The sequence below is a fragment of the Pteronotus mesoamericanus genome, unplaced genomic scaffold (assembly GCF_021234165.1).
Source record: "Pteronotus mesoamericanus isolate MK-2021 breed Mesoamerican mustached bat unplaced genomic scaffold, CSHL_Meso_final scaffold_174, whole genome shotgun sequence".
NCBI classification, from domain to species: Eukaryota; Metazoa; Chordata; class Mammalia; order Chiroptera; family Mormoopidae; genus Pteronotus; species Pteronotus mesoamericanus.
In genome coordinates, this window is record NW_026555309.1 from 41,516,169 (window position 1) to 41,528,351 (window position 12,183).

General features: G+C 38.8%; 1 protein-coding gene across 12 annotated transcripts in view; it reads left to right on the forward strand.

Moving 5' to 3' along the window:
* The window catches only part of PHF20L1 (PHD finger protein 20 like 1), a 64,823-nt gene that overhangs the window by 8,485 nt on the left and 44,155 nt on the right, over window positions 1-12,183 (forward strand). For all 12 annotated transcript variants that reach the window (XM_054590501.1, XM_054590513.1, XM_054590506.1 and 9 more), the window contains exons 3-4: window positions 11,472-11,643; window positions 11,788-11,872. In XM_054590501.1, the coding sequence (XP_054446476.1) occupies window positions 11,472-11,643; window positions 11,788-11,872 (257 nt within the window). The remainder of the gene's footprint in view (window positions 1-11,471; window positions 11,644-11,787; window positions 11,873-12,183) is intronic.

A 12,183-nucleotide genomic window follows, 5' to 3' on the forward strand; every position in this document is an offset into this window, starting at 1 on the left:
TGGAAATATCCAGGATTTATAATCTGTTTTTAATTCTTTATGTTAGAGGAAATAAAATGTAAGTACATTGCAGAGTAATGCATGATCCAGAAATTCTTTTTGCTCTTTTTCAATAGAATTGGATATATTGACCTGCATATACTTTGACGTGTTTCAATTTTTTTGTTCCTCTTTCTGCAATTTCCATCCTGGCTGGATAGTTGCAGTTCAGGTCCTTGCTATTAAAGACAATACACTGTCCATGTTTTTAGTTAATCGTGGATTGACTTTTGAAAGATAGGATCTTTATAATGATTTAGGATTCTTAGAACATATTCATTCTGTCACTTGAATTTTATGAGAAGCCTGTCAGGTAAGGGATGATCTTTACCAGTTTGGAAATGACAGATTTGAGGTTCTGAGATGTTAACTTTAATTCCAGTTCATCTAGCCAAAAGAATAGTTTTGCAGCCAGGAGCCAAAGTCTTTTCTCTTTTGGCTCCAAGTCTAGTGATCTCTTACTACACCCCGTTGCTTCATATATTGGTGCCCTGAAGCTTTGAGGCTCAGCTCCAGGAGCACATGGGCTCAGTGTTCAGGCGGCATCTTAATTCCCGCCTTGCTCTAGTGATCGGCGCGTGCCCGGTGTTTGGGAGGCCCCGGGAGTCGGGTGTGCCCATGTCACTCTCGCTCCGTGCACCTGCGGCACTCCTGCAAGGCCGGGTAATCTCAGGTCCGTGGACCCTGGAGTCTTCCTCCCAGGCTTCCTGTAGAATCCAGCCTTCAGGCCGTTCGTTTCCTGGCCTTCTTCATAAATGCCTAACAGTGTCAAGTCCAGGGACCTCAGGCTTTCTGTGCTGTGCTGCGTGTGTGTGTGTCTATATGTATGTTCATATAATGGCACAGGTTGGACCAACATATAAGACAGTTTTATTCATTTATCTGACATTTGGTTGAAGCTCAACCAACACATATCAACAGGCATCCAGCTCCCTATTTGTTACATCATTCCTGCTGGATATTATTATCATATATTGCGAGATGTTACACTTGTCACAACACATTATATGATGCTTTATTTTGTGGTGGGGAGTTGACTAAAGCCACTAGTTGGGAAATAATTGATCTGTCGTGGTAGTCATTTCTACCAAAAAGAAGGTTTTGTGCCCTGACCGATGTGGCTGAGTTGGTTGGACGTTGTCCCCTGTAGGGCACATGTCGGACAGCGGAGGTCCGTACGAGAGGCAACCAATCTGTGTTTTTCTCCCTCTCTGTATCTCTCTCTTCCCCTCTCTCTAAGAGAAGTAAAACCCTTCCTTATAAAAAGAATGTCTTGTAATTCTAGTTTTGCTGAGTACACAGATGGTTATTTATAGCCGCCTAAGGGTTTTTAGTTTTGTTTTTAAATGATTTTTTTTTAACTGAAGGAGAAAATACTGTACTAGTTTTAAGTTTTAAATATCAATGGTATAATTTTTAAAAATTACACGATACTGAAACATCAGCTTAGTTTTGCTATTCTTCATAAGAGTCTTGGCTTTTTAGTATTTTTATGTGACTTTATATTTGAGAAACTATTGACCATCCCTACCACTACCTCCCACAGATCATTAGTCAACGCATAAATGTTTTATATTAAATTAGAAATTGATATGCAAATATATTGTTATTTCAGTAATATAATTAACTCAACTTTGAGAGTATTGTTTTAATAAAATTGAAGAAAGGATGTGGATATTTATGTAACATTCAATGTGTCTTAAAAGTCTGTTAGTTTCTTTTTTTATTGCCCTTTCCTCCCCGACCCCAATCCTCTTGAATTACCAGATGAATATTTCTAGTATTGTACATCATGGTTAGGTAAGGTACTGAAGGATGTTTCTTACATGAAATGACATATATACAAGGCCTGGCTCCTTTACTCACAAAAGGTGCCCAGCACTGTTTATTGAATTTTGGTGAGTTGGTAAAGAATGAACCCAAAAGTTTTTGGGATATCTTGAAATCTGGTTACCATTGGTGAAAATTACAGCAAATGAATTGTGACTTACCGCTTGAAAACTAAACATACTTGTCAAACTAGATTGACAAAACTTAATTTCATTTGTGAAGTCACTAAGTGTTTTTCTTAGTTTTGTAACAAATCATCCTAGATTTCCTATCTTAATATTTAAATTTATATAATGACAATTTTCAAACATCATAAAAGTTAAGGTACTTTTACATGTTTATTTTATACAATATAACAAAATTTGTTTTTATATTCATTGGTCCTACAAAAACCAACTATAGGAATTTCACTTGGGTCAAAAGCAGAAGATTAAATTTTCAAGAAGAAATAAACAGATAATACAATTTGATGTTGTTTTTATCTGTTTTCAGTAGATCTTGGTAGGAGCCTCCGTGTTTGAAATGTTGCAGTAAGCGTGACAAGAGCTGTAAGCGGCGAGGTGCAGAATGTATGTTAGTCAAAAGCAGCGTTAAGGACAGGCAAACTGCAGTTCAGGGTCCGCCACCTGCTTTTACTTTATGCGGTTCCTTCACCTTTCAGACCCTCTCTGACCTCCCTGGTAGGCCCTAACTCGGGGCTCTCGGAGGATTAAGCAAGGCCACGCACATAGCCTATCATGGTTTCTGGCACGTGGTAGGCACTTAATAAATGTTTGCTTTAATAATAGTAATAGCATAATTATTAGTCATTCTAAGAAAATAGTATCTACTGAGAGAGAAGTCAGTGTAAATTCTTAAAGCTTTAATCAATAGGCATATAAACATATATGACACTATAGTAGTAAAATAATTTTTTAAGTGCTAAATATTAGATAGAAACCGGTTGGACTGCACTCTGCTAGAGTTTTGTGTTTTGTAACAAAATTAAATAATAAGGAGTTTGGTTATGTAGCCTGAACAAATTATATGAAGTATATTAACTTTGAGTACAATACCAGTGGCATTTTTTGGTAGAGTAGGAAAGGGATTTGGACAGTCTGATCCTCATTGTGGGAGAGGGTAATGCATATAAATGCTGTGGCACAGGTGCTTTGGTTTGGCTAGAAGTGACCGTGCAGATGAGTCTCTGGCAGGAGGTCCAGTTGCTGAGGAGGAGGGAAGGAGTGAGAGTTTAAGCCCAGTGATCTGAAATGGAACCTGCAGTTGAACGGCGGCTGCAGGTTCTAAGGGCAGATACCAGCTAACTTGGACCTTCCCCGTTATCCGCTTCAAGGGCTGTGGACAGGTAGGAGGCAGGGAACCTGGCAGGCTTGGATGGCACCTGTGTCCTGGGGGGCGAGTGCACCTGAAGAGAGGACCCGACGGGTGATGTGACGAGACTCTTAGTATTCAGCGTTGGGGAAGGTGTGGTTCTGACTTCTTATCAGAATGCTCTGGAAAGTCTAGGTTCATATGTATTCATACTTCATTTCGAAATACAGAGTTTGAATTAATCAAAACAGTTTTTTTCCTGTGTGTTCCTAAATGTAAACAAATGAACAAACTTCATTTAAAAATACTATAGTAATATTAGGTGACACTGTTATTTTAGTTAAAATCAGTGAGTTAATGAATGAGAAAACACTTCTGAAAATTACAAAGTATAATGTAAAATTTAAAGTGCTCCCAGGAAGATAAAATTTTTAGAAGGTTACTAGGTTATAAGGATATTATGTCTGCTTTGGATTATAGTCTACATTTTTATTATTTGGCAAATAATTCTCATGACAATCATATGTAAGGAAGTTCTTACTATTTCTAGTTCTTTTAATATGTGTTAGTCACTTTGTATGACACCATGTTAGTTTCTTGCTTATGAAGATGTTATCCACAAAACCGTTTTGAATTCTTAATTCTAACTCCCTAAGATTCTGCTAACATTTAGATTGTGTTTAAATCATATTTCAAGTGTATTTCATTATTTGAAAATTGAAGAACTCCTTTATCCAGGGGAACATCTAATTTCCAGATTCTTTCTGTGTGCTGCTGCAATCTTTATTGTGTGAACTAGCTATTAATGTTATGTTGTAATTGCATTATTTTATTCTCTTTTTCTTTCCTCATGAATTTGGTTGATCGGAATAATATTTATATTTGTAGCACTATCCCACAGTGAATTTGAGAGTGTATTTGTTGAATTAAATGAAATGGATGAGAAAGTGTCCATTTTTAAATTTACATAAATTAGTAAATTTTTATCTTAAAAATATAAACAAAATTACTTATTGAAAATACGAAGTCTATCTAGAAAGGATAGCCATGTAATCTGAAAAATAGAGATATTTATTGAAGAAGATAAAAGATTCAAGAAACATTGTACATGAGACAATGATACCTCAGTGCCCTTCAAAGTAGACACTTTGGGGGCCTCACACAGTTTTCCCAGCGTCTCTTCCGCTGTCAAAACACTCTGCGAAATCCTTTGATGGAATTGCCATCAGTTGCCGTTTCATTTTCCCGAATCTTGGTGGTGGTCTGAAATCTCTGCCCTTTGAAAGGTGATTTTAGTTTTGGGAAAAAGCCAGAAGTCACAGGGTGCCAAATCTGGGCTGAAGGGAGGCTGAGTCACCTGGGTGATTGGATGTTTTGCCAAAAAACTGCATGAAATGTGATGCATGAGAGGGCATGTTGTTGTGATGAAGCTGCCAATCACCAGTTGCCCACAGCTGCAGCTATTTCATCCTGTTGCGTCTCTCAGCTGATAAGAACATTGGGATAGTACTCCTTATTAATTGTCTGGCCTGGAGGGGCATGCTTGTGACGGACAACACCTTCCCAACCAAAAAGCACAGTTAACATGGTCTTGATCGTGCTGTGACTTTGCTGTCGCCTTTGGGTGTAGAGAACCAGGCGACTTCTATGGGGACAACTGGGCCTTCATTTCCAGATCATAGCCACAGGCCCACCATTCATACCCGGTTCTGACCTCCTTGGGGAAATCTGATTTATTGGTAGCAGTTTGAATCAAGTCATTAGCAGCTGCAGCACAGTGTTCCATCTGCTCTGGTAGCAGAAGCCACAGAACGAATTTTGCCACGACACATTGTATGCCAGGATCCTGTGCCAAAATCTCGGACGCTGTACTTTTTGGAATCCCCAGGGAAGCTTCTAGGTCTCGCACTGTCAGTTGCCCATCTTCGCTGATTGCAGCCCATAAATGTTCGCCATTCTCAGGTGTTTTTCTTGTTGCAAGCCTTCCAGAACATGGATCAGTTTCAACAGATTCTTGACCATCTTTTGAAGTGTTGGTGCCACAATTTTATTTCCATCACACTCATTGCATCATCCCCAAAAGCCTTCTGAATCATCCCAGTAGTTTCCATGGAGCTACGTTCAAGCTTCACACAAAATTTGATGCAGGTTTGTTGCTCTACTTGCTCAGTCATTTTGAATGTGAGAGCCACACAGTACAGATGCTCACTCAACAGCGTCTACCATCCCCACTGACTAATACAGTGAAGTTGTCATTGTTCATGCATGGACATTCAGTTCACTCTCCTTGGCTGCCAGGTTACATCGGTGTCACACGTACTGTTCTTGTTATATTAACAGTGGCTAGACTTTTTCCAGACAGATTTTGGTACGTATTTTCAATGAATAATTTATTAGGGGCAATTTTGAAAAATACTTTGCCTTTTTGATTAATATAGTATTTATTAAAATGGTTAGCTAATCTCCAGGTGAATTACGATGGGTATTCAATATTGTCTGACTTTACTCAGTGCATTGTAACCTATCAGTGAGTAGTTCACCGCTCTGTACTTTGGCTTAAGCGCCAGATATCCTAAGTCGATAACCTAGGTTGTGAAGTATACCAAGGATTTTCTTTGTCATTTTCTCATGGTTGACTTTCTTTACCAATAGAGGTAAAAATCTGGATATATCAAACTAGATGACAAATCAGGATGAGTTCCCCAAATTCAAATAAAGTTCATGTTACTGTTACTACATTGAATATAAAGGGATTTAAAGAAATCTTTCAGATTATAGTTCTGGCATAGCTGCAAGCTCATCATTTCTTTCTTCCTTCCAAAAATAACGGCACACTATGGAGTGTTAATATATGATTTGCCTTCCAGAAGGCTTTTCTTTTTTTGATCATGAACCCCTTTGAAAATCTTAATCAAATTGGGAACCCTCCTTAAAGGAATACTTACGCACGTTTATACCAAACGCACAACAGTCCGCTTCAGGGACCCACAGTCCTCTGCTCCATTGGGTGGGGCAGAACTTGTCCGTGTAAAGCAGCTCACAGTGTGAACTGGCTCAGGGGTTCATCTGTGCCGGTCACTTCCACTTGAGGGTTCTTGCTCCTGAGCAGACTGACCACAGTGATCCCAGAAATCGATGGAGAGATTACAGTAGTAGAATCGTATGTGTGAAAGTTTTATTAAATTCAGCAATCTTTACAAAGCTGTCTCAGTATTTCTGAATGCTGTTTGTTTCCATTAAGCCCAGGAAACCAGAAAGAGCCAATTTTAGGGTGGATCACTTTTCTGTGAAGTGCTCAGAGTGAATTCTGTTCTCTAGGATTTGAGTGCAAAAGACATGTATGAGTAAGGCAGACCCAGAGCAATGGAGGCAGTCCCTTATTTTTGACACAAGTGAATATTATTTAAGCAATGCATGCATTTCAAAGTGGAATTGTAATAGGGAAGGTAGTGGAATTTTGTGGTATTTTGCAGTAATGGATAATTAGAGTTTAGAGCTATATATAGACTTTTGGCATTGATGAATCATATTGCTAATGAGGTTACCTTCTCTCCATCCCTTACTTTTGAGCTCTTGAGAAATGTCAACCATGGTATTTTCTTTTTTTCATATCACTAATTGTTTTAACCCTAAAACCCATTCTTTCACTTCTCAGATCTTTCATAAATGTCTGGGACTCAGCCTAATCACTGTTCTTGAACAGCTTTCTATGATTCAGTCTTTTAAAAAATGACAAACTAGAAACATTATCACTATATCTTCCAAATTCAGTATGAAAAAATATAACGTTCCATTGACATTAAAATTATTGTAAAACATAAATAGTGCATCAAAATAATGCTGTAATTCAAGATGGAGAGGCATTTGTGGATACATTTGTTCAACAGTATCTTTCATTCACTTTGTGTATCAAAGCATTATTACTATGGCCATATGCTAGAACAGAGAAATCTCTTCACTGTGTAAAGCTATATGTTAAACTGCTATTTTGTGCATCTTAACATGTATAGCAAAGATCTTGATGGTAGGATTTTTTCCTAGGGTATAACTGATAACCAAATGAAGCGCAAAATTTATGGAATTCCCTGCTGTTTGTAGAATAAAGTATCATCTTAATAGTTTGCTATTTCAGAGCCCTCTCGTTGGAACCTAGTTAACCAGTCCAATATGAGTCCCGCAATTGTCCTTTATTCATTTTACAGTTTTTTTGATGTGCCCCTTCAATCTCTGATCTTGAGGTCCTTGAGATTTGGACTTGTCTCTGATTCCTCATTGTCTTGGCCTACTGCCCAACCCTGAGTCACATGGTGATTTAAAGTGAATGAGCACGGAGTGAATGAGGTACGCCGTGTGCATGCACTCTACCTGTGTTTGCACAGTGTTCGTTAAGTGTAAGTCCTACAAGTCCCCCAGCAAGACCAACATAAACCTTTAGCAACCTTTCCAGCTATTTCTCTGAACTATTAATAATAGCATCTTATGTAAAATTTTTGTATATACTTAGGGTCCAGTTTACCACTTATGATATACTAACTTGATATAGGCCTTACCCCATTTTTTCTGTAGGCTTTCATGCCAATTAGTTGGGCTCTGAATACTCTACCACGGGTATTTGTGGGCAGTCTTTATCATCATGTTGCGTGGGGACTGCGATACCTACACCTTGGACGGCCCCCAGGACCCAGAGGGAGAAGGTGTGTGAAGAGCCGTCGGCACCGCTGTGAAAAACGTAGAACCTGACGCGCGTCTGACTCGGCCTGTCCCCTCTGTCCCTCATCCGGCTCTGAGCTGAGCCCTGCACGGCAGGAGGCGATGAGGTTCCCTTCCCCTACCGGCAGGGCCTAGCAAGTGCCTTCATCTTAATAGGTGTCCAGATTTATGTTGAATGGATGAATGAACAAATTTGGACATTCTTGATAATATTAATGGCAGTTTTTCTTTAAGATTCAAAATTAGGCTAGTAAACATTGTAAAAATTAAAATTGATCGTTTTGGGTATTTGTGTTACTTAATTCTTGACCTTCAGCCAAAGTTTTCATATTGCTAGATGTTTATGTAAAGAGTGTAACATGCTGTAAATTATCCTGAAGAAGTTCCCGAAATGTATTTTTTAGCCTGGTTGCCTCTGGCATCCTTTTGGCCAACAGAAATTGAAATATTTTAGGAAAACTATAAGTTACTCAAAAGTCTAGTGAGATTTAAATGACTTGAACTTATATTATGATTTTTTTACTGAATTGAATCATATTGTGAAAACAGATAATGTCTAACTCTGTTTCTGTGACTATTCTCACTTTGAGAAGTATTTCAAGTATATAGGGTTGGGTATATTTAGAATGTGAAGGAACTTAAGAATAAACTCCTTATTTTTTATTCAGAATTTAAAAGATGTGAAAATATGTGAAATTAGAAGGCTTTTATGTTTTGGGAGAAATTTGTCAACTTTTATAACTGACAGAAAGTCCCTTTATTGTAGTTAAGTGGCTAGGGAATGTTGAAAAATAAGTGAAAGCCTTATTCCTAGGCTTCCTTTAATGCTGTTGACAGTTTTATGTTTTAAAAAACCAGAGCAGCAAAAACAAACCTGAGCAGCACTGCCACAGACAAGCATTACAGCGCTGGTTCTGAGTGGACGCGCTCAGTGGGTCCACCTGGGGAACGTGCCAGTCTCCGCAGTGTTCTCATTTTTATGCTTTTCTTTAACAAAATCTTCCTCACCTTCACCCACTCCCCGAAAGACTGAGGGTAAGATCTAACTTACTGCTGTAATTGGGTCGATAGCCTTCTTGGTTCTGGAGAAATGTGCAGATTACCTTTTCCTGCTCGTGTCCTGCACTTCCTGAGTGGCCGGTGTATGTCTGTCACTGTGCTAGATGTTGGGGGGGTACGATGGGTGTGACCCATTTCCCAGAGCTTGCTTCACGTTTCCTAGAGCACCCCATCCCAAGAAACGTTCATAAGTATTCTGTGGCAGAAGGTCCCATGCTCCTTAAAGTTTGGTAATAGTGAATGCTTTATCTCCATCTTGTTGATGGGACTAGGAAGTCTTTCACTAAAGAAAGTGGTTTCATTCTTTCAAATCCAGTATTTCCTTAGCTTATTGGACCCTGGGACCCGTTTTTTGTGGTGCCCATATTGACAGCTCAGGACTGTAAATGCGGCACAGCACGCGGTTTAGGAAGCTACACACAGATGATTGTGACAAGATGGGTGTAGTCAGCACCCAGGAGGGGAGTCAGGGAAGCCTTCACACTAGTGATTACACGTTAATCCAGGTTTGGAATGATGAGTGTACGAAGGAAGGGAAGGCAGCTTAGGGCGAGGCAGAGAAAATGATGCACGAAAGCACCAGTGCTTAACAGAGTGTGGCGTGTCTCGGGGAAACTCCATGTAGTCAGGATTATTAGACCGTGGTGGGGGAAGAAGCTACACCAGAGCGCGATGCAGGGCCCTTGAATGTGTAAGAAGCCTCGAATAGCATGACTGCTCTATAAAGCAGGCAGCAGTCACGTTCTAAATTTCAATTAAGTAAGGTCTATCGTTGTTATATAGTCAAAGCCAATTTTCCACAGGGAAACAGAAAATTTCAGATTCATCAAAAACGAGCAAAAATATGAGATAAACTGTTAAGGCACAATCATCTACCATGTGCTGCTACTGAGTTCTTACGTTTAAAAAAGAAATGAGTAATTTGCGAACATTTAATATAGTACATAAGGAATGCAAGAGAAAAGCAGTTGCCTACAAAGGACTTCCCATAAGACTGTCAGCTGATTTCTCCAAAGAAACTTTGCAGGCTAGAAGGGATAGGCAAGAAATATTCAAGATGGTGAAAAGCAAGGGCCTACATCTGAGATTACCCAGCAAAGCTATCATTTAGAATCAAAGGACAGATAAAGAGCTTCCCAGACAAGAAAAAGCTAAAGGAGTTCAAACCAGTATTACATGAAATGTTAAAGGAGAAGATCAAAAATATGAACAATAAAATGGCATAAATACATATCAACAATTGAATCTAAAAAACAAGCAGAACAAAGAGAATCAGATACAGAGAACGTTGTGATGGTTGTCAGATGAGAGGGAATTGGGGGATGGGTAAAAAAGGTGAAGGGATTAAGAAGTACAAACTGGCACTTACAGAGTAGCCATGGGATGGAAAGTGCAGCTTAGGAAATAGAGTGGCCGAGGAACTTACGTGTGGCCCGTGGGCGTTTACAGCGGCGTGGGGGTTGCCCGAGGGCCGGGGGGGGGGCCCGCAGGGGAGGGGGGCAGAAGGGGGGAACAGTTGGGACAAGTGTAATAGCCTGGTAAAATATAATTTTACAGGAAAGGAAAAGAATGGTGAGGCAATTTGCTTTTTTAAAAGTTTAGAGTTAACTATCATATTTTCAAATTAATTGTAAGATAATCACACATGAAGACAGAACAATATGATGTCATTTTTATATTTTTAAATGTAAGGTTTAATTGAGCTTTCTCTACCACCATTGATCCTAGTTATAAAATATTGGAATATATGGAAAAATGATTTGTAAACACCACATTTATATACTATAATATTCCATTCATGGAAGTGGGCAAGGCGGGAGCGGCATTGGTAATAGTGTCAACAACAACAACAACAAAAGCAAAAAAGAAAAAGAAAAAAATAATATTCCATTTAGTGGATATACTGTTTGTATAGCCAGAGTCTTCAGTTTTTTAACCATATTTTTAGATGGTTTCTATTTTTTTTGTTATTAATGTTTTGTATAAGTAGTTCTAGAATTGGAATTAATTGGGTCAAAAGTAGGAATATGTTCAAGATTCTTGTGCAATAATTATTTCTACTGGGAGTTTATCCAAGTGTTTCTTTGATCAGGTATTGAAAACGATCATTTAAAAAAAAGAACAAAAATAAGAAAGCAGACTTTGTTGACTGAATAGTTTAAAAATTTGGACACAACCCTGGCTGATGTGGCTCAGTGGATTGAGCGCCAGACTGCGGAGCAAAGGGTCGCCGGTTCAATTCCCGGTCAGGGAACATATTTGGGTTGCTGGCCAGGTCCCCAGGAGGGGGCGCGTGAGAGGCAACCACACATAGATGTTTCCCTCCCTCTCTTTGTCCCTCCTTTCCCCTCTCTCTAAAAATAAATAAATAAAATCTTTTTAAAAAACCCATATTTTAAAAAAAGTATCATGGACCCGTATTGTTTTGTTTGTGGTTTTGACAGTAAGCAATAGTTCTTTTTAACACTTTGTGTAAAGAGAAGTGAGAACTTTCTCTTGATAGAAAGCTCTTTATTTTTGAGGTATCCATCACGAATTGAAAAAATCGACTATGAGGAAGGCAAAATGTTGGTCCATTTTGAGCGCTGGAGTCATCGTTACGACGAGTGGATTTACTGGGACAGCAGCAGACTGCGACCCCTGGAGAGGCCCGCGTTACGAAAGGAGGGTCTAAAAGACGAGGAGGATTTCTTCGTAAGTAGCAAGCTTTTCTCCTTTGCTAAATGTGTAACGATGTATTTTAAAAGAGATTCTGCTGAAGTTTACAAAAGCTTGTTTTTATTAAGGAAATGCGTATTTATTATACATGGTATTGATCTTGAAAGTTGTTTAAACTAGGATTTTAAAGCTGGAGAAGAAGTTCTGGCTCGTTGGACAGACTGTCGCTATTACCCTGCCAAGATTGAAGCAATCAACAAAGAAGGTATGTAAATGAGTGATCGGAGATTCAAAATGGGGTTAATAATAAAATTTTAACTGTATTTCTCATTTTAATCAATGCCTAAATAAGCTGTTTAAATTAGTAGAGGTAAATAGTTGGTTAAATTTCTTCAGTTTTCAGTTCATGGACTTATGTTGTGTGGTTGTTATTTCTACTTCTCTGTTTCCAGTTTGTTGTCTAAGCTGGTTTTAGATGCTCATCTCAACCAAGGTGTGAGGAAAGGTTAAAGGCAGAGGGAAATTCAGATTAGTTTTCCCTGGAAGTGAAATACTGTGGACTATTTTCTGAGGAAA